The sequence below is a fragment of the Ciconia boyciana genome, chromosome 9, assembly GCF_034638445.1.
Source record: "Ciconia boyciana chromosome 9, ASM3463844v1, whole genome shotgun sequence".
In the NCBI taxonomy this organism is placed as follows: Eukaryota; Metazoa; Chordata; class Aves; order Ciconiiformes; family Ciconiidae; genus Ciconia; species Ciconia boyciana.
In genome coordinates this window covers 24,577,883-24,599,830 of record NC_132942.1, presented here as the reverse complement: position 1 = coordinate 24,599,830, position 21,948 = coordinate 24,577,883, and the positions used below count along the sequence as shown (strand labels likewise).

At 51.8% G+C, this 21,948-nt stretch overlaps 1 protein-coding gene across 3 annotated transcripts in view; it reads right to left on the bottom strand.

Moving 5' to 3' along the window:
- VAC14 (VAC14 component of PIKFYVE complex) overlaps nucleotides 1–21,948 on the bottom strand; it is a 66,528-nt gene that overhangs the window by 24,846 nt on the left and 19,734 nt on the right. For all 3 annotated transcript variants that reach the window (XM_072872529.1, XM_072872530.1, XM_072872531.1), the window contains 3 exons: nucleotides 20,510–20,654; nucleotides 20,139–20,204; nucleotides 9,454–9,604 (listed from right to left, as the gene is read on the bottom strand). In XM_072872529.1, the coding sequence (XP_072728630.1) occupies nucleotides 9,454–9,604; nucleotides 20,139–20,204; nucleotides 20,510–20,654 (362 nt within the window). The remainder of the gene's footprint in view (nucleotides 1–9,453; nucleotides 9,605–20,138; nucleotides 20,205–20,509; nucleotides 20,655–21,948) is intronic.

The window sequence follows — 21,948 nt, the reverse complement described above, 5'->3', positions numbered from 1 at the left end:
GCAAAGGGGCATCTCCCAGCTCAGGGTACGCAGAGAGCATTAGAGAAAATATCTCTTCACACCCACAAGTACAGGGAGCTGGCAGGTAAAGATTGCTTTTCCCACAGTGAAACTACAGGGGACATGGTTTATTTAGCACGCTCAATGCAAATGTTTGGAGAGAGAGTTTTAAATGCGACTTTGCAACAAGGGGAGCCCTCTCCCTTAATTTCTCCTATGGAAAGACCATGTCTAACTGTGGTAAGGAGGGAAGCTGGCACACACAAGCCCCCCAGAGGTTATTCCCCCCATCCCGAGAACAGCCAGTATTTCCATCAGATTGCCGAAGGAAACCTGAAGAGTTTGATTTATGTATGTTGTCTGCTTCTACCGAGACTCAGCAGAGCATGGAGCAGCCAATTAAAGATGTAATCAAGCTGCCAAAGCCCAGGAAAGCTGATGGAAAAGCCACTGGGTTGATTTCCACCCTGCCTGTCCTGGTGACACGCAGAGAGGCAGACACGGGCTCAGCCAGAGCAGCTTCCCTGGGCTTGGATTTAGCATCCAAGACAACATACACAGCCAAAGAAAAGGAAAATAAAATATGAGGTCCTCTGGACCAGAACATGGTGTCTCCTCCCGTTGAAGCCATGTGTTCACCCTGCCTTGGTGCTCCGAAACCCCAAACCAGGCTTTGAAGCAGGCATCTCCCAGAGCACAAGTGTTCACCATAGCATCGCTTTTCCCCTCAGCTGTGGGGAAGATGATCTGGGCAAAAAAAATAGGACCTAGCTGAGCCAATGCGCTCCAAAACAAAGATGCGTTTGTTCGAAGGCAGGGAGTACCCTGCGTGAAAATACAGCCGTGCCCCACGTGTCATCACTACAGCTGCTCAGCACTGCTCAAAGCAGGTTGAGAAGAGATGCGGTCCAGACAAGGCGACATGGAGCAGCTCTGCTTGCCCATCGTGCCTGCCTGCAGCTCAGCCTTGCATCTCCCAGCCTGTACCATGGGCAGAGCCTCAAAAGCAAGCACTGGTTCTCTTTCTGGTGCCGAGGGTGGGGAGGGGAGGTAAAGAGCAGATGGAAACCGTCTTTCAAAGCTGCAAAAGTAGTATTTTTTTGTCCATTTTGTCAGCAGTGCCGAGGCATCCAAACCAGAGCTGCGCTGCAACCCAAGAGCTAGGAGCAGGCAGGACATCACACTTTCACCCCCCACCAGCCTCAACATTGTAGCTTGTCCAGGGGAAGGTCTGATCTTGGAGTTTCTCCCTTCTCAAGATCCCCAAAATTGTCTCTCTGACCCCCACAGCGTCAAGGACAGCACTGCTGCCGGGGCTGGTCTCTCTCAGCAGGAGCACGGGCAGCAGCTCTTGCCCAGTGCCTGCAGCGGCTCTGCCATTTCTCCCTCCGCATGGCAAAGCCAGCTTTGTACACTGCCTCGCATGCCTTCCAGTGACAGCCCAAACCATTACACATCCTAAAACACATCCCAAGAGAAAAATAGGATGAGGCAGCAACTTTTCTGCTCCCTGAAAAGTCCAGTGCTCCTGTTGCTGGGGTGCCAGCAGCGATGTGCACAGGACAAAGCCCAGGAGCCATGTGGCTGGGAATGCTGGTGCAAGACAGACCAGCCAGAAGCACCCTCAGATCCGCGCTCCCGAAGTGGTGCAGCATCTCCCACATCTCAGACCGGAGACTCGGAAGGACCTGCTGGGTCAGCTGGGTGTCCAAAAGCCAGAATTGCCTCAGAGATCAGATCCCAGCTGCAATCTGCAGGACGATCAGCCTCCAGCCTCCCATCCTGCTGTCTTCTTCCTTTGACTTGCTCCTGAACCTCTGATCCTCCTGCCCAGCCTGGAGGAAGACAGGCAGTGGGTCAGGGAGCTGGGAGCAAGGAGGGACCAGGACACAGAGAGCAAAACCAAGTCTTAGCCCTGTTTTTTTAGGAGAGGAAAGTGTGATGTGACAGTCTGCACACCCCAGGGAACTTCATCATCCTTTGATTCTGGGAGCATCAAGACCAAACTCAAAAGGGATCACTTCTCCATCCCTTGCCCACCCGGTGCCCAGCAGCTACGCCTGCGTGTCCCTAAGGAAGGTTTCCACCATGGCACACTGTGCCGGAGCAGCCTTGCCAGTGCTCTCCAGGGGTAACGCCGGGGGTGAGAAATCAGCATGTAGGAGCCTCCCAGGCTGCAAAAGGCTCAACCAAATTTCAGCTGGAGTTTAAAAGGGCAATACTTCTTCCAAGCAGGCAAAACATTTCTCTTGCAAAACCTCCCAATCCTCCACACTTCCCATTTGCTCTGCATTTACAGGATGTCTAGGAAGCGGCTGGCACCTCATTTGCCATTGTGTAACCCTTCCCGGCATAGCCCAGAGCTCAGCTCGTCGCCCCGTGGGTTATGGCTCAGCGCAGCGGCATCCCCAGCTTGATAGAACCATAGGAGCAGCTTGTCAAGTGTTTCTACGAAGCACGAGAGACAAGCAGAGAGAAGTGTGATAAAAACTGTGGCTTAACTAATTGAAGCTTGCACCTCTCCCTCTTCCCCCAAAGCGAGACTTTGCAGATCCGTAACCTGCCAGATCGGCTGTTAACGTACCCCAAGCGGGGCTGGTGGCATGTCACGGCTCTGCTGCTTTTTTACTGCCATGGGGGAAGGAGCTGGAAGAAAAATCCTTGCTCAGAGGAATGACAAAATGCAGCCCAGATATCAGCTATAATAGGAACAAATGGGAATTTTGGGCCCATGGGAGCATCAGAGCAGTGAAACAAGAGTTGGTAGAAACAGCCTGCGAAAGGCAGGTGGAAATTGCAGGTCCGTGGCTGAAATGAGTCTGCACCATCCAGCCAGCCTGGACCCTTCTCGATGACTACAGTATCCTCCTGCATCCCTGGGATGCTGGGCTAACAAATCCTTTCCTGAGGCAAGCTTCGCAGCCTGGAGTAAAGCCAGGGTCAGGAGTGGGCTTCTCGCACCACCTAAGCCAGTGCCAGCATCCGTCCCACCCACCCATGGGTGCTAGCTCAAGTGGAGCATGGCAAATGCCTGCCGAAACACCCAGTACATCCCCAAGCGCTCACCAGCAGTTCATGTCGTTCCCGTTGCGTGGCCACGCTATAAATCAACCAAGACAGGCAATTAGGGATCTGTATTAAGGTTCTTATAAATATATATTGTATAGCAGCCTGGAGCATTCAGGCTGTCTGGCTGCTTGATGGCCTGAGCCATCTCAAGACCTGCAGTGGCCAAGGTGTCCCCAAATTGCTCCAGAGGGGCTTGGCAGACTCCGACACAAACTTGCCTTTTCCTACCTTGTCTGCAAAGTGCCGAACTTCACCCTGGCATAAAACGCAACTTCCACTAATTTACCATAATTGGTTTCAAACTGGTCTTAATTAAAACTGGTGTGGACTTGCTTAACTCCATTTAAACCAAATTAAAATAAGATTGGACCAGAATTGATTCCTTTCCGAAGCAAGCTAAAGCTGGGTAAGCTGTTTAAAGAGTATCCACAAGGGCATTTGCAGCGGTTTAGCTAAAATGATTTACCACAATCCCTAATTGAAGCAATTTCAGCTCGGATATAGGGAGGGCAAGCTAAGAGCTGGAGGGGCTGAGCATCCTTCCCACCCGAGCGCCTTCCCTGGGGCATCACATTTCGAGCTCAGCCTGGAGAAGGATTTTCCTCGGCTCCTCTGGGAGTAGCTGGGATAAACCTGGCGGCAGCTGGAGCTGGTCCGTGAGCCTTCCACCCGTGCAGGGCTCAGCTCGAGCTGGTGGCGTGGGAGTCGGCGCTGCCAGATGGTGCTCGGCGAAACCCCGGGCGGCAACGTGGGAATCTGCACGGCGTCTCCCTGCGGCAGCCTTCCCCAGGATGTTTTGAATTTTAGCTTTTGCAAACACAGGGCAGTGAAGCCTCGTGGAACGGGATAAAAATAGAGCCATAAAAAAGGCAAATCGCCCCCCCCCAACCCAGTGCAGGGCGTAGCTGGAAACAGATGCGAATGTGTTGGCAGCTCAGCTGGGCTCTGCAAAACCTCTGCTCTCCCCTCTCCAGAGCACAGGATGCTGCTGAGGAAATAAAACCATCGAAATTATGGATTGCACGGCCACAGGTTGTGCCTAGCCTGCTTTTGCAGGGCTGCTCAGGCACACGGATGCTTCTCCCCTTCCTACCTGGCTAAAGAGCCGTGGGTTTGCAGTTCCCGAGACTTCAGCATTTTGCCAGAAAGGGGGTTCCCAGATGGGCTGGGGTATGTATTTTGATGCCAAATTAGGCTTCTGCTGCACTGATCCTCTGGATCCCCCCACTCCCACACAGGGTCTGTGCTTGTGCCTGCCTTGGAGGAAGGCAGCAGGCAACAATAGTGCTGATAGGTTTCCTGGGAAGGATGGGAGTCCATCACTACCTCGTTTTTCTTTGTTAAGGTAAATCAATAAGCAAAAATGCAGCAGGGGCATAGCTCAGCCAACGTACAGGAGAAGAAAATACCCAGCAGAGCTGCAAAACCGGGAGCAGTTAAGCTTGGTGGTGAGTTTAGAGCAGGCTGAGGCTACTGCAAGGGAAGGTGAAGCATATCAAAGGTAACCTGCAAGCAGGGATGAGCAGCAACGGGCTTTGCCAGGCCATTTCTGCACCAATATTCCTTGCAACATCTTGGGGAAACCGAGGCAGCCCAGCAAAGTAACTACACAGGAGGTGTTTGGCTTATCTACACCATTGACTTGTCCTGTGTCAGCCCCTACAGACCAATAATTCCAGCTTTTATTTGGGAATCCCCAACCTTTCTGGCCAGCCATGTGCTGTTAACTGTCTCAGGAGGGATCTAACCCTGAAGGGACGGCCGGTGAATTACGGCTACGGTCTGGATGGTCTCTCCTGGGGTTTTCCACGGCATCCCAGCACCACCGTTGCAGAGCATCCAGGAAAAAATCCAAATCATCCTCTTCTTCTAATTGTCCGCCTCTCCAAGAGGTGGTAGAGCATTTTTGAAAGTCAACCCTCTTGCACAGCTCCATGCCTGTACAGAAGGAGATGGCAGAGCCACCAACCATCAGGAACCAGAGCGCTGAGCTCAGAGCACTCAGGAGCAACAGGTCTCTCCTCTGCTCCCTGCTGTCGTACTCCTGATCCTGTGAAAGCTGTTGGAAACTGGCTCCCTTGTGCAACATCAGCTGTCTCCTTACCTTCTGTGGAGAGGATGAGTATGGAGGGGTTTCCCTTTTATCTTTGCCAGTTTCGCAAATCTGAGCCATCTGACAACAGCTCAGCTTTTCTTTCCTACCTTTCACAGACCCCCTGCATCCTACAGACTCTCACCTGGTGTTTTCAGAGGCTGCTCTAATGTTTTCCAGACCATTTGGAGGTGGGACCTTGTCCTACACTGCCATCTCTGCAGATCTATGATTACACAAATGAAGTGATAGACAATGTAAAGGGCGCAGTTTGGCTCACTGAGAACAAAATCCCTCAAAAAGATGTTGACAGGAAGCCCCTATCACAGCACATCTCAAGTTCGGTCCAGGCTCTGGAGCGCTGCACGTTCTCCACTGGGGACACAGCAAGTCTGAACTCAACAGACTATGTTTCTCAGGGACTTTTAGCAGCCTCCTCCGGAGTAATCCACCGACTCCTGGGATATCCATGGACTGCCGGTGGAAACCAATGACCTCGGGTGTGTTAGCACACCCACATATGGATTCAGCCTCCCGGAAAATACCCTATAGCGTGAGGTGCTCAGAGGGTATGATACTATCCCCATGACCTCTGGCAGGAAGCCAGGCAGGAGAGACCAGATCAAGTCAGAGAGGAAAGTGCCTCCTGTGAAACAAAGGGTCATAACTGCTTCTCCTTACAAAGCTGCAGAGAAAGGAAGAAAGAGATGTGTGCAAGAGCTACCCTGTACAAGGTGGCAGATTCTATCCAGCATCCTTTTGGAGGGGGCTTTCTCCTCCCATGCAGAGCAGAGCTGGAGACTAGGCTGGAGGGCCTGCAACTATGCTATCACAGAATCATAGAATATTTTGATTGGGAAGGGACCTTTAAAGATCATCTAGTCCAACCCCCCTGCAATGAGCAGGGACATCTTCACCTAGATCAGGTTGCTCAGAGCCCCGTCCAACCTGACCTTGAACGTTTCCAGGGATGGGGCATCTACCACCTCTCTGGGCAACCTGTGCCAGTGCCTCACCACCCTCATTGTAAAAAATTTCTTCCTTATATCTAGTCTGAATCTACCCTCTTTTAGTTTAAAACCATTACCCCTTGCCCTATCACAAGAGGCCCTACTAAAAAGTCTGTCCCTGTCTTTCTTATAAGCCCCCTTTAAGTATTGAAAGGCCACAATAAGGTCTCCCTGGAGCCTTTTCTTCCCCAGGCTGAACAACCCCAGCCTTCTCTCAGCCTTTCCTCATAGGAGAGGTGTTCCATCCCTCTGATCATTTTTGTGGCCCTCCTCTGACCTGCTCCAACAGGTCCATGTCTTTCCTGTGCTGAGGGCTCCAGAGCTGGACGCAGTACTCCGGGGGGGGGCTCACCAGAGCGGAGTAGAGGGGGAGAATCGCCTCCCTCGACCTGCTGGCCTTGGTGACAACCACTCTTGGGTCATCTGCTACTTGTCCCAACCTCTACACAGTTGGCAAAACACTCCCAAAATAAAGCAGGCAGCTGGATTCCCATCGTACAAACCACATAGGCATTTGCACCATCACCCCAAGATCTTGGGCACAGCCCTGCAGACCTCGTCCCTGAAAAGTGGCCAGAAGATAACCAAGGACAGACTCATGGACCACATTAAGCTCAGCTGGCCGAGGTCAGCACCCAGCCACCCTCTCCCAGGGCAGCCGGAGCAGGTCGGGAGGAGAGATGTCAGGTCTCCCAGGCAGCGCTGGGCTGGCCCCGACTCATTGTGTTTGGAGAAGGCGTCGAGGGCAGCTGACCTTATGTAACTGGAGAACAAAGCAGCTAAATAAAAACTGGAGCTGGGAACGGGCTGCGGAAGTGGGACATGGCTTTCCTGACTAATCAACCAGCATCTGAAGGAAACCAAACTCAATGGCAGGGAAACAACTGCATAAACACATTCTGAGGGAAGAAAGGGAGAGAGGAAGCGGGGGGAAGACCACAGGGGCACTGGCCCCTTCCGCCTCCCCTCCTGCCCTTGCTGCTCGGGTGGCAAAGCCTGGAGCACCAGGATGGAGTGTGCAGCATGGAAACCTGCTGCAAGCTCAAGGGTTTTAAGGGTGCCCACGCTTGTTAACCTGCAAAGTCACCAACTGTATGCTCAGACGGGCCTCAGAGGTAGGAGGGGAGCGGACCTGAGATGGCTCAGCCAGCGCAGCTGTCCTCCCACTGCCAGCTCCAATGGCATCTCAGTCTAAAGTGTGATGAAGGGAATGGAGCGATTCAACCCTGGGGAGAAGCGCTGGTACCCTGCAGCCTCTCCTCCAATGGTGCAACAGCATCCTACCACCTAGAAAGTGCTGTCCGAGCCAGGGTGCGCTAGCTGGGAAGGTGTGCTTGGGGAACACTCCCATACATCCCAGTACAAAACCAGTGACCCCAGAAGGGGTACACCCTCTCTTTGGTGCCAGCACCTCATGATTTTTGCCTGGGAAGGGCTGCACTCACAAATGCATCAGCCTGCAGGGCAGAGCTTGGGTTCACTCGCTCTCACTGTACATCACTACCCTGGGACCACACAGACGTAGGGATTTCTAGTAGCCACCCTCTCACTCAAAAAAAAGCCCCCCCCAAAGCAACCCTCCAACAAAAAGAGTCTTTTCCAAGAGCCTCCGCTTTTCCAGGTGCAATCCAGGAGCGTCCTGGCCCAGCTGTGACCCTTCATTCCCCCAGGAGTCAGAGCCCAGCAGCCGATCCACTCTCAGCCCTGGGTGGTCAGCGCCAGATGGGACCGGGGCCACGTCCCTCCACGCTAAATGTCCAAGGCCAACGAACCATCTCCTTTTCCCCTCCCCCAAAACATTTGCCTTTGGGTGAAAGCCAATGACCCCGCAAAGCTCATCCCCAAATAAATTTCCAAAGAAACAATTTTCTGGTGCATTACAAGGAAGAGGAAAGTAGGTGAGGAAGCCAGAGCCTGGTAGGACCTGCTTGAGGGCAGGTTGCTCCACGCTGGGGTAACGGGAGCTCCGGCTCCAGCAGATCTGCTCAATGTGGGGAGAGCCAGACTCTTTTCAAACGTTACACTTGAATAAGCGAAGCCAAGTTACTCTTCCAGATAGCTAACAGGGGCCACGGCAGCCGTTAGGATCCATGCCATCCAGCCTGCTATTTTTAGATCATCCACAAGGAAGGAAACCATCAGTGTGAGCTGAACTGCAGCTCCTCAGCTGCTTGGCCAGCGCCACAGGAGCTACTCCACCCAGGCGGTCTCACTTCTGACACTGGGAGGATGGATGAGATTTGCAGAGGGCCTGGGGAGGTTGCCAGCATTGCAGCCCCCACCCCTCCACTGCAGAGCCTGGCGGCTGCCAGCGTGAAACAGGTAGATCTGCAAAAAAACCCCACCCAAACAATCTAAAACCCAAGCTGGTTGCTGGTGTGGACCTTTTGTAAGCCCAAGGAGGGGTAAGTGAACTGGGATCTTCAGAGAAAACAAAGCCCAGGGAGCGGAAAGCAAAGCTTCCCTCTCTGGTGGTGATTTTGCAACGCCCCGTGGCTGCATCCTGCACGGGGAGAGGCAGCCTTGGCTCTGTGCTCGGGTTGCAATCCAAAGCTGCCATGAAACATGCTTTTGGCCGAGATGACCTGGCCTGGGGAGTACAACTGGGAGGCCCTTAAACAGCACCAGTGGAGGAGAAGGGGTAGCCAAACAATTGCAAAGGATGAGCCACAGACAAGGGAAGGTGGAAAAAACTTCCTCATGTGCCAGGATGATTAATGAAAGGCTTTTTTCTATCCCCCGAGTCCCCAGAAAATAGGACTGTCCCTCTTCATCTCTCTTCTGAAGTCCTACCTGACACTCAGAGCTCCGTAGCAGTTCATAGTCAATGTGGGCAGCCTTGAACAGGTAACAAGGGCACAGACTGAATCCTCTGCAGATCCATCTATGTTTTGGACACCTGGGCTTGTAGCCAGCATCCTGTCCTGAGCTGCTTTTAGAGGCTCTGAGAACTTTTACGAGGTGAGAAGAGGCTGGCACGCAAGGTCCCGTAAAAAATAGCACAATAATGACCTCCCTCCACACCAGCCTCTGCAGCATCCTGCTGCTAAACAGAGTCCTAAATCCCCGAAACAGGAGCTAGACGAAAGAGCAATAGAAATAAAAGCAGTGCCCTGGTCTGTGCCACGGCAGACTCGATCCCCAAGCGATGCCAGGTGGGGATGGATACATTGATTCATTACTGCAACAGAGGCTTCTCCTTCTGCTCAAGCAAATCTGACCAGTGCCACCAAGCATCAAGTGAGACCAGGGAGAGGGGAGGCACGGAGCTGTGGCACTCACCAGAGGAGCTCAGCTGGCCAGCCCTGGCCGGGACGTGAAGCTCCACCGGGCCAGGTCGCACATCAGAGCCGTCGGAGGGACCGTGACCCTCTGTCTGTCCCGCCGGGGAAGAAGCGATCTCGGCCAGCACTTCCAGGTCCTTCAGGATAACCTGCAGAGAGAGGGACAGCACGGGGTGAGCACGCACAGGGGAGAGGCAGCTGGCAGGGTGAGCTTTCCTTTCCAAACCCACGGCTGGAGAGGGTGAGATGGGAAGCAAACACCAAATCCCAGCACATCAAGGAAGGCGTAGGGAAAAGAGGGCTAGCTGTGAAGTTCAAAGTGGAAATTTCAAATGAATACAGAGGGGATGAGGCAGGAAAGAGAAAAGGGGAGAAAAAAAAGTTTCTGCTCTGCGAGTCCCAAAGGAGCATGTGAAATTAAACCAAATTTATGCAATCAGGAGCAGGGCTTGCTTCTCCCTCTTCCCACTTCGGGGAGGTCTGGATTTTGCTTCCTGACTCCCCCTCATAACCGCAGATTTGGGACAACCCCAGCAAGAGCGCGGGGTTGCTCTTGGGGGCAAACATCGGTCTGCCTGCCTGCCCCCCTGAGCCCCCAGCTTGCCCTGTTCAGGGCAGCATCTGAAAGCAGGCTCGGCTGCCTGTGCTCAGGACAGCGAGGCAGAGCTGCCATTCGGATTTCATAGCTCTCTCCTTCCAGAAGTTGCTGAATTAGTCTATATATAGCATTTCTGGAGAAGTTATTACAGGGTGGCTTTTTTTTTCCTTCCTCAACCCTTCTCCTGTCTCAGGCTATTTTGGGTCCCCCTTCATTCAAATGTCCTTGGGTCTACATGTTTCATCAGCCACCCCTGATGCTCTGAGCATAGCAGGGCTGTGCAGAGCAGAAAGGCTGCCAAAAAGGGCTGATTGCCACGTCTAACCCATCAGCATCCAGCATAGCACATCCCCAACCACCCGTTGCCCACCAGCACAGCATCCCAGGCTTTCCACGTGTTCTCACAAGGCATCTTTTTGAGGAGCTGCAGTTATATGGGAGTTCTAGCTTCTCAGCTACCAAAACAACCCCTTACCCCTGAAAAAAAAGCCAATTACATCTTTTTTTCATCATGCAGAACTTGAAAATACGACCCCTGAAAATCAGAAAAATGAGCCCCTGGGTTTCTCTGTGGCAGACTTCTTAAGCTGTTTTGGTTTTTTTTTTTTTTTGTAATTAGGGCTGATTTTTAAGCTCCCACCAGCCTTTGACCAGGCAGCGAGGTGTCCAGGCTTTGGTACAGAGCTGGCTGTGGGGAAGCAGCCTGCTGCGGGCACCACGAGGCTCCAGCACACTTGGGAAGACCTTGTGCCTACAAACATGATTAAGTCCCAGCCCATGGCTCCCCCGGGGATGAAAAAACATAAGATAACAACAACTTGTGCAATGAGGAGCTATGATGCTGCTGTCCCTGAAGAATATGGCACCTCTGTGATGCTGTCAAGGATGGGACCTCGTTGCCATCATGTGACATCACTGCCATCGCCAGCCTTCACCCTCTTCCAGGGAAGCAATGCTATGGTCCTCAGCAGAAGAAAGACCTTGTTCCTCCCTCTCTGCCTGGCTTTGCAGGGCTTTCAAGCATTGGTGGCTCAGATAAAGCAATGTTGATGGTGTTTCGTTTCAAGCAGAGGATACCCCTGAGCAGAGCTCACGACACCTGGTCTCCTGAAGCCCTGTGCAGATTCTCTGGTGGCTAATCACATGGCTCAGCTGAACTTGCAGCCTTCAAGCAGGGGAAGGCACTAATTTGGGTCTTAAGCTCTCACAGCTGGGGAAATAACACCCGTAGAGGTTTCCAAGTCTCATTGACTTTGGCTAAAACTGCAAAGAGACTCAGGGCTTGGCTACTGGGGCTGGCAGGCAGGTGAGAGCCAGGACTCTTGTTCATGCTACTGATTTTGCCGAACCCAGCATGTGTGCCAACACAACCAGGATGATGTATCCTACCATGCCAAGGCCGTATCAACACATGGCTGACGTACCGCACAAACCAGCCACCCGTGATTGCCACCCTGCTGCATTTGCTGCTGCCATGATCCCCCCCTAGACCCACCCATCCAGCTGAATGCTTGGACTATCATCCAGCACAGACTTCACCAGCAGCTCCTGAAGCATCAGAAAACAGGACCAAGACCCTGGGCTGGGCAAAAATCACCCCTGCTGCCTCCCAAAGCATTTAGAGCCACGTCTTTGTCATGGTTTAACCCTAGTTGGCAACTAAGCACCACGCAGCTGCTCACTTACCCTCCCCCCTCCTGGTGGGACGGGGGAGAGAATCAGAAAAACACAAGTAAGAAAACTCATGGGCTGAGATAAGAACAGTTTAATAATTGAAATATAATAATAATAATAAATAATAACAATAATAATATAATATAATAATAATAGTAATGAAAAGGAATAATGAGAGAGATAACATAATCTATATATAAAATATATAAAAATAACGAGAGAGAGGGGAACAAAACCCAGGGAAAAACAAAAAAAAACCCCAAGTGATGCACCCGCTCACCACCTGCCGACCGATGCCCATCCCATCCCCGAGCAGCGATCGCTGCCCCCTGGCCAACTCCCCCCAACTGAGCATGGTATCATATGGTATGGAATAGCCCTTTGGCCAGTTGGGATCAACTGTCTTGGCTGTGCCCCCTCCCAGCTTCTTGTGCAGCTGGCAGAGCATGGGAAGCTGAAAAGTCCTTGACTAGTGTGAACAACATAGCAACAACTAAAATGTCAGTGTGTTCTCAACATTATTCTCATACTAAATCCAAAACACAGCACTATACCAGCTACTAGGAAGAAAATTAACTCTATCCCAGCTGAAACCAGGACAGTCTTATCCCATGAGGTCGGATCCTTGAGCCAACCTTCCAGAGCCATGTGCTGAGCCCCATCTCTGAGATGCTGCTTGGGCTCAGGATGCTCCGGCCAGGCTGCCTGGGCAGCAGTGATCGGCACCACTGAGGGCATGGCTGGACCACTCAAGCTTTGGAGAGGTTAAGAAGTGTCCCCCAAGCCAGCCATGTAGGTCACAGGCAGGAGGTGGAAAAAGCAGCATAGGCCAGATTTTGCAATTGAAAAACATGGAGGAAATAAGAAGCAGGAGGGATGGGTGCACGAGCACCTGGAGGAAGAGGAGGAGCAGGCAGCCGCAAAGACCCAGGGTTTTCCAGCCGTGGGAAAGAGGCAGGGAGCTCCTGCTGCTTCTTCCCCGCATGCTGTGGAGTGGGTTCCCAGCCGGGGACCGAGGAAAGACAGGAGCACTTGGTATGCGCTGCACATCCCTGTGCTAAGTAAAGCTGGAGCTGGCGGCTGGCTTTGTGCTAGCGAGGAGGCTGTAAGAAAGCAATATCCTGCCATTGCCATGGCAACGGGCCGGCTGCGCCAGGAGCAAGCCGGTCCCATCCATCAGGAGTGGAGTGGCCATCGGACCTGACAGTGCTGGAGCACAAGGGCTGGAGCCATTCCTGGCTGCTGGGCAGGGGCGCAATCCTGACGGCTAGCCCGGAGGAGCAGCCACCAAGGATGTTTTCCCACCCCGGAAGGGATTTCTGTGAAGGCTTCCCAGCAGTGATGAGATGTAGGGTGGTGTGCCCCTGCTCTGGGTGAGCACCGGGCTGGTTAGCGTGAACTGGAAGGAGCAGGGAAAGCAGCATCATGACGGATGGGGAGACCCGGCTGACATCGCAAGCCCTTCCCAGCACAGGGACGAAGAGCAGCATAGAGAAGGGCAAGCTCTTTGCACGGCCAGGGGACAAGGAGCAGGTTGTCAGACAGTTATAAATAAGCGTTTACAAATAAGCAGCTATTTCTCCTCCCTGGGAATAGGCAGGATTTCTCCCTGTATTGCCTCCAGAGCATGGATTTTGAGGGCACACAGAACTATCAGTCTCTCTGGCTTCTCCAGATCTAGGTCAGGTTAATTTGCCGCTTGTTCTTGTTGAACAGAGCTGAGACCAGCTCTGCCATCAGTAGTGCAGGGGAAAAGCAGGGGAAAAGCAGCCCCTGAATGGCACATGGTGGATGGACGCACCTCCCGTGTAAAATGCATCACCTTGATGCTCCTGGGGAGGACTTTGCCTCTGGCCAAAATGCTGGGCTGGCCCTGGCCTGTTGCAGAGGAAGGGGAAGTGACCTCAGATCTGATGTAGACCCCTGGGGAGCGAGACTTAGCACCCTGCAGCACATGCTGACTACCAGGACACCAGGGCAGGCTGCAGCAGCAGCTCCTGGGGTACACACGATGGCAAAGATAGGGACTGAGCTTCTGAAGATGCTGTCCTTGCTGGTATTTATGGAAAAGTTAATTAAAAAAAAAAAAAGTGAAAATATTAAAATGCCTGCATGCAGCAGGGAGGTGCTCGTGGGTGGCCTCAGATGTGCCAGCGCAATGAAACAGGGCACGCAACACTAGGGACAAGTGGTTGTCCCTCACCAAAAAGATGGGAATCCAGCTGAAGCATGCCACCAAGATGGAGAACAGGAAGGTTAAGGGCTGCAAAGCACTTGTTCAAAGGGGACCAAGATCAGAGTGGCTGTGAAAAACCCTACAGCACTACCAGGATCAGCAAGGCAGTGGGGTGGAGGAGCGACCCAGTGGGGACCAGGAAAGCCAAAGATGCTGCTGGGTGCTTCCTCCTGCTCCACCACTCCAGTGCAGCCCCTCGCTGCTGCCGCTTGCATGAAGGCTTCCCCAGAGCACTTCATTTATTTTGTTTTATTTTTTTTTCTCCCTCCAAACCTTTTAGCCAGGGGAGGGGAGGCAAGCATGGGCAGACAGTCCCAGAGCCAAGAGTGGCCAGCAGCCAGGCTGGCTGAGGCCCAGACACACACGGTGTGAAAAGCAAACTTGCATCCCCCCCACCTCCACCAGCTTTAAAGACAGAAAAAGAAAAGAAAAACCACCATTAATCTTCCCACACCAATTTAACTGGACCTCTTTTCAGGTCCCCGGCACAGCAACTTTTATCCTCTGATCTTGCCAAGACCTTTTTTCTCCCCTTTACAGCCGCTGGATTTCAGCCTGCGGCCGGGAGGGTATGGGGAGCGGAGGGAAGGCAGCAGGGCTGGGGGCTTCTCCTCTCCTCCCCAGGGCAAACCCTGACAGGTTGTGCTAACACATGCTCACAGCATCAGCAAATACAGCAGGCAGTGGGCGGTCACTTGGTAATATGGCCATAACCACCCGAAACCAAGCTGCAACCTCAAAACTCCCTGTCCTCCCTCCTGCATTTGCAAATTCCCCATTTGTCCCTGCTGCAGGCATGTGAGGGCCAGGCCTGCAGCACCCCAAGCAGCAGGAGCACAAGCACTGTCACAGCTCAGAGCACCTCTTTAAATGTGTTTAATTAGCATACAGGGAGCTTAACACGCACGCCACCTGATGCCAGTTGCAGGGCAGGATGCCAGTGAGGTATTTCTTCATGCATTAGAGGGAAGGGAAAGAGGCAGGACAGGTCCAGCCAGTGGGATGGGGCTGGAGGAAGCCAGAGCTGCCCCAGAGCATCCCCACAGGCCACGCTGCAGCAGGCTGAATACCTTGCAACCCCTTCAAATTCAGCACCCAGAGTCCCAGCGCTTATGACAGGCAAAGGGTTTGCTTTCATTTGCTACCCTGTCTCCCATCCAGTAGCTCCCTCCACACCCCAGAGAGCCAGGCACCCAAAGCCAAGCTCACCAAATCCTGCATCCTACACCTTCAGCCCACCCTGGACCCACCCCGAGCCAGCTCCCCGGGACAGGGATTGCCTGCACCTCCACAGCAGGCAAGTTTTCTATGGTTTTAGTCTGCTCTGTGATTTCATACATGGTTTAACCTGGGAATGCTGCAAGCGCTTTCTGGAAATCGCCTTGAGCCCAGACTGCCAGTTTACCACTGGCAGTATACATTCAGTATACGTATAAACTGTATATGTATACAGCAGCCATGCAATTATGGTCCAGAACTGGTGGTGAGCCAAGAAGCTCCCTGCAGATCGTGCTCCCCCCAAGAAACTTCCTATTCCTGCATGATGCAGTGCATAGATTATCTTTCAACCCAGTGCCCCTGCAATGCCTCGAGTCCTTGGAGAAAGTATCACCCCACCCTGCTTTAAGACTTCTGCTTACGGGCTGCTTCCACGTATGGCAAGCTGGGCTGACCACATTTTCCACCATCCAACTGAAATTACATACCTCGCTCTATACCCTACCATTTCAGTCCTAAGCTCATCCTCAGTGTAACTCCCCTCTTGAAAACAAGTAGCCTCCCTGCTTCGGTACCTTGTAGCTTTGAGTCCCTCTCCAGAGAAGCTTTACCACCAAAAAATAGAATAAAAGCCAGGCATAAGTACATTAGAGTTCTCCTCTTTGCAGTCTTTAGTTTACACCCTCTGCTTTGCATGGGGTCACAATATTTCGGCTGTGGTGAATTAAAGGCTGGGAGCTGGAGCACAATGGCTCTAAAACCAACAGAGCAAAGCTCCAAACCAAACCACACTAAGACAGCTATTTGCTTTGGCACAACCTTTTGTTCAGCTTCATTGTACTGGGAATTGGGCACGATGGGAGAAGTTTGCCAGGATTTAGCACGACAGCACAGCTCAGAGAGCAGGGCAGAGACCTGGGCTTCAAAACCCTGCAGTACTGCAGCAGGACATGCAGGAGGGGTGCAGGACTTAACAATAAAGCAGAGAGATGAATATCAGTATACCACCATTCCTGGGGTTCCTCCTCTCATAGTTCGGTACTGGAAACCCAAGAGAGGGGCAAAATGTTTCATCTTGTCATGGAGAAGTTGGCTTGAAGGTCATGCAGACATTCAAGTCCATCACTATCTCCACAGGCAGTGGTAGCCCAGGCTCAGCTAACCCTCTCTAGGGAAGGGTACCAACTCTTGTCCAGTGCCAGGAGGAGACTTCTAACGATGCTCTAGGAGATACAGTTGCAAACAACAAGCTAAGAAACCATTTGGATCTTCTTGCTGTATTCAAAGCCTTGCCTGGCCACTGCATAAACGCAGGTAGGTTTCCACATTAGCAGAGTTGAGAGGAAGCTAGAGTCTATCCTGCTTCACATCAGACACCAGCTCCATCTCATGCGTCATTCCTGCATGAGTCAGACAAAAGTCCCAGCACAACTTCCAACCCCCAGCAAGATTGAGAGGAGCAGATAAGGAAACAGGAACATGTTCATTCAGCCATAAAGAAATAACTCCATTCTGGAGCTGGAGGAAGGAAAACAAAGCAAAGAAAGAAATCCAGCAGCGTCACTGCTTCATGGTTTTCTCACAGATGCCCTCACCGCCTGTTGTGTCCACCTGAACTCAGCACCTGGGTCCAGCCGGGAAGGACCTAGGGAACTGAACAGCTAGATCAGAAGCTGCCTTTGCACCAGGAACTTGCAGAGGGAGATGACCTGAAAAGCAGCTCTTCCTTTCAGCAGTGCCTTCCAGCAGCAGTGCTTTTAACCTGTGTGTGGAAAGGTCCAACCCACTGCTCCCAAAGGGCACTTGGGCTTTGACTTTTCACCTTTTCTAACATCAATTCTTCAACCAGGTGTCAGGGCTGCGAGACTTGCACCAACAAAAGGAGCAGCTTGTGCAGAAAAACCCATTCGCAGCAGGATCCTGTTAAGTCTTGGAGCTGTAAGGAAGTTTTTAAGCACATCAAATTTTAACCAGGGCTTTTAAAGATTGCCTTCAAAACCAGGTCTCAAATGCGGGACAGAGCATCTCCCTACCAGGGAAGCACAGGAACCTGCACGAGGTGACGCAGTGCAGCAGTACAGCATCTGACAGCCAGGGATCCTTGTATCCCAACTTGTCTACATATCAAAGGGAACTGCTTGCTTCAGCTTCGCTCCAACTTCTCCGGCTGCCTTTGTGAATCTTAACTAGGTCTCTTGACCATTTGTTTACTGGCGCAGGAGAACTGGGTAGGAAGGGGAACAGGAGAGAAGGCAGAGATGACTCAGGACGCCACAGATGCATCATAAGATACTGGCCTCTGTTCAGCACGGTGGAGGTGGTGCAACACCTTGTGCTACTTGAAGGATAAAAACAGGCGTGACAACTTAAAGGGCATGGATCCAGCTCCATCCAGCAAGGAGTCTCTCCTTGCTTTGGGCTTGATTATTTATGGCAAGTGCACAGAGAGACTACTCTGAGCAGTTCAGCAAGACCAGACCTTAAAAATAAGGTGCCCGAGCACAGTCTTTCAGTTTGACGCAAAGCCCTGACTAGCACTGACCCTCCAAAACCATATTCTCCTTGGGTGACAAGCTAGTGAGAAACAACTGCTCCAGGACAGCTTCAGGGTGCATCAGGAGAGTGACAGCTAGCCTCCAAACCATGCACGGGGACCAGGGGCTCTGCAGGCACTGCAAAAGGACGTTCAGCCTTGCTGGGAAGAAAGATGGTACTGGCACTGCTGCCCTGCCAGGTTCCCTGGGAGGGCAGCATCACAGGATGAAGACAGCAAAAAAACTCTGAAAATGTGTGTACACCTTGTGCTGCACCACACAATGCATGGAGCGCTACCTGGAAAGGGGAGAGAGATGCAGAGAACTGATGGGGAAGCTCACACAGGACCCCACACTAACCCAGCGATCCCCAGCCTGTTAGCCAAGAGCTTCTGGGGATCCCGATCTACTCTAGGACAAACATGCTAGTATTTGTGTGCAAACGTGCACACAAATACTGTACCGAGCAGGGAGTAATGGCTAAGAGAGCACCTCGTGTCCCCTGTTCTAACAGGCATTGACACTGCAAGTTAGCTAGCTCAATCTGTCCTCAACGTTCCCAGAAATGCCCAGCTCAAAAACCCCCTACTATTTCGGTCATTTCTATTTCCTCTGCAGAGAGCAGCAAATCTGGTTGGGAGCCAGCTGAGCAGTGGTGTTTAATGGATTGACTCGTCTATGGATTTCCTTAAAAAAAAAAAAAAAACAACCTCCAAACATTTAAATAAATAGAGGACAGGATTGAATAAATCAGCTTAAAATTACTGTTGAGCCATTCCCAGTTATGTCACATGGAGGAAATGCATCACCAGGGTCCTTTCTTCACTGCTTTTTTCAAATATTAATAAGCAGTGTAATTGCAACATGACTCACTGCGATCTGCTGCCAAGCTGGAGAGACTATCTGCAAGATGCAGGCTTTCTAGAGCGTTGCAAAGGCAGATGTGTGCTTGGGGACTCTTTTGGAAAGGTTCGCATCGTAAGCAGCAGGGTATGGAAAATGGCCAGGCAGTTGCTTGCCTTTGCAAGCGCAAGTCATTCCCTCGCTTGCTTATTCCCTTCCCTTCTCTCTTAACAACCCTCTCGCACATGGGAGTTATTGTGAGGTTGGGGTTTGATGCCCTGAGCGTATAAAGCAAAGCAGATAGCACGTGATTTTTATTCCATGAGGAAGGTCTGGCTCAAAAAACCAGCCAGGATCATTCGTAGCTCCGGGCAAGAGATATCCAGCTGATGGTAGAAGCACTACCACTGCCTGGGCCAGCTGTGTGCCAAAGCTGCCAGCCTCCCACCCAAGCACTAGAAATGCTCCAGGGTGCAACAGAGAGGGGGAGAAGATGACAAAGACACCAAAATTGAGATCACTGGAACCAGAGAAGAGGGGTGAAGAAAAAGACAAGGAAACGGGAAAATGGTGCAGCACCTTGGGAGGGGAGCAGCCTGGGAGATGAAGAGCACTGCACTGGGAGGGCAAGGCGCAGGCAGGAGAGTGAAGGCAGAGCAAGCTGGCTCACTCATCGTTGCTTGATTTTCTTTGCTCACTTCCAAGCTGAGCGGTTCCCAGCCAACCTGATGCCACTGGGCATCTACTGCAGCCCCACCAGGCAATGCTGACACTGCCCTGCTAGCGGTGGGTGCTGCTTAACCGTCTCATGACGTGGATTTTGCAGGGCCGGCTGGACACAATCCCCCTCAGCATCCCTACAGAGCTGTTGCAAGGCACCCAAATTCCCACTCCCCAAGGATCTGACCATGACCCAGCTGCAGGGGAAAGACATCAGCTCTGGGACCTGAAGCCCCAGCTGTCTTCCCAGGCAGGCAAAAAGGATTTTTAGGAGTTGGCTTTGAAGGATCAACTCTCAGAGATGGAGAAGAAGGTTTATACAGACAGAAGGTCCCAAACACGCCAGCCTAACTGAGACAGCAGGGCTTTCAGCTGGGCAGCTACCTGCAGGCTCTGCATTGGGCCTTCTTCAGTTTAGCCAACAGGGTTAAACTCCTCAGTGCCAACACTGGCCAAGCCTCACAAAATCATACAATCATAGAATCGTTTAGGTTGGAAAAGACCTTTAAGATCATCAAGTGCAACCGTTAACCTAACACTGCCAAGTCCACCACTAAGCCATGTCCCTAAGCACCACATCTACATGTCTTTTAAATACCTCCAGGGATGGTGACTCAACCACTTCCCTGGGCAGCCTGTTCCAATGCTTGACAACTCTTTCGGTGAAGAAATTTTTCCTGATATCCAATCTAAACCTCCCCTGTTGCAACTTGAGGCCATTTCCTCTTGTTCTATGGCTTCTTACTTGGGAGAAGAGACCGACACCTACAAATCCCTCAGTTCAACCCAAAAAATCCAAAGCCCAGCTAGATGTGGAAACAGTAAGCTTTCAGAACTTCTGCAGCAGCTGCAGCACTTACCTCATCCGACTCGTCTGAGAGGGTCCGCAGCAAGATGGGGAAGAGGCTGTCGGTGTGTCGGAACATCTAGAACCGGAAGACAGATGGCATCAGTCCTACAGGGCCTGGTCACCCCCTGCCACAGGACCCCTCGCCGTGGGGGAGGCTGCCGAAAGCTTCACCAGCATTTTCCATCTGAGCTGGAGAGCTCTTCTTCCTTAAGCTACTGGGTATCCAGCAGCCAAAGCCTTCTCAGAAAAGGTCTATGGACACTTGGTTGCAATGCTACCAAGATAATTACAGCCAATTTAAAGGCAAGGAGCACCCTGGGAGCGGACAAGCTCAGTTCCACAGAGGAAGCAGTAGGCTCACCTGCCGAGTCCCTGACCTACCTTACGAGGAGTCTTGATGTACAAGTGGTAGAGCCATTTCAGGACTGCAATTCTGGTCATCATCCCAATGGATGTGTCATGAAGGTGGCAGTCCAGCACCTGAACTATTCCATCCAGGTTCAGGGTCACCTGGATCCTCTCGGAGCTGCATGGAAAAGACAGAGGCTGGTTCAGTGCTGTAATGTCCAACTCACTCCTCCCACAGTGGGGAGGTCTACAACACACCAGAGGCTGCATGAAACATCTCAGCTCAAACCCTAAGAAACCTCAACTGTCTCCTTGGCCTGCTCCTGCCCCACTCAGCCTGGCCACCCACATTTCTTACTCTGCGCATCCAAATCTGCTCATGGCAAACACAAGAACTGTGCTCAAGTCTTTAAGAGTTATGACAGCCAGGAAGCAAGCTCCAGGCTTGCAAGCCTGCAGGGTCATGGCTGGGCATGGCCAGGTTTGCCCATGTGGCATAGGTAGCTTCTGAGTGGTGTTACGAGATGGGGAAGCACAATGAGAGACACAGTAGTGCACCAAAAGCTTGCTTTGGAAACGACAGAAATCTTCCAGCCTTCAAGGTTTACCACTTTCCCAAAACAGCTGGTGCCTATGCATGACAAGACACCACGCTAGATGAATCCAGTACCATGGCTGTGTTGATAAACTGGTCCGTACTGCAGTCACCAGGTTTGGGGTTCAAAGAGCCATAAAACGCATTCAGACTCCAATTCAAGTTTTACTAGTTCAAACATCTCCAGAGAACATCAACCCACATGTCCTCAAACTCCACTAGTTGGGGCCACCCAACCAGGTGAGGATATCTAGTTTCCACTAATCCTAGCAGACTCGTGCTGAGGACTGCAGATGGTGCCCTGGCTGGCAGTGTTTCTGGGATGCAGCTCTCTGCTACAAGGCTGCCTTAAGAACATCATCTTGTTTCTCAAAAGACATCCCAAAAGATGAGGATAACTCTTGGTCATCAACCAGGGATGAAAGCAAACAACTCCCTTAGTTCACCAGGACAGTGCCTTTTTTGTAACACTGACAGCCTGCTGACCCTTAGCTCTTACTATGGTGAAAAACTTCCCAGTTTTTCCCCAAATAGTTGTGACCTGCACTGGGACAGGAGACCTCAATGCAGAAGAGCTCATGTTATGGCATTTTTTGTCCTGTGTGTGATCCTGAAGTTTACCTGATGGCTTCCCACCTCCTCAACAGCAAGGATGTGGGAAGTACCTGTTGCAGGAGACTAGGCTAAGGAGAGATGGTTGTACCCGAGACAGTTGGAGCCGAGATGGTTGAAGCAGACCTCCAAGAGGTAGCTGCATTGAAGAGCTACCTCACTCCTGTTCTACCCAAGCTACTGAATTATTCAAGGCTGGACCAGACTCTCGCCGATTTTTCTAGCATGCGCAGAGCTGCTCTGCATCTCATTTGATAAGAAATCC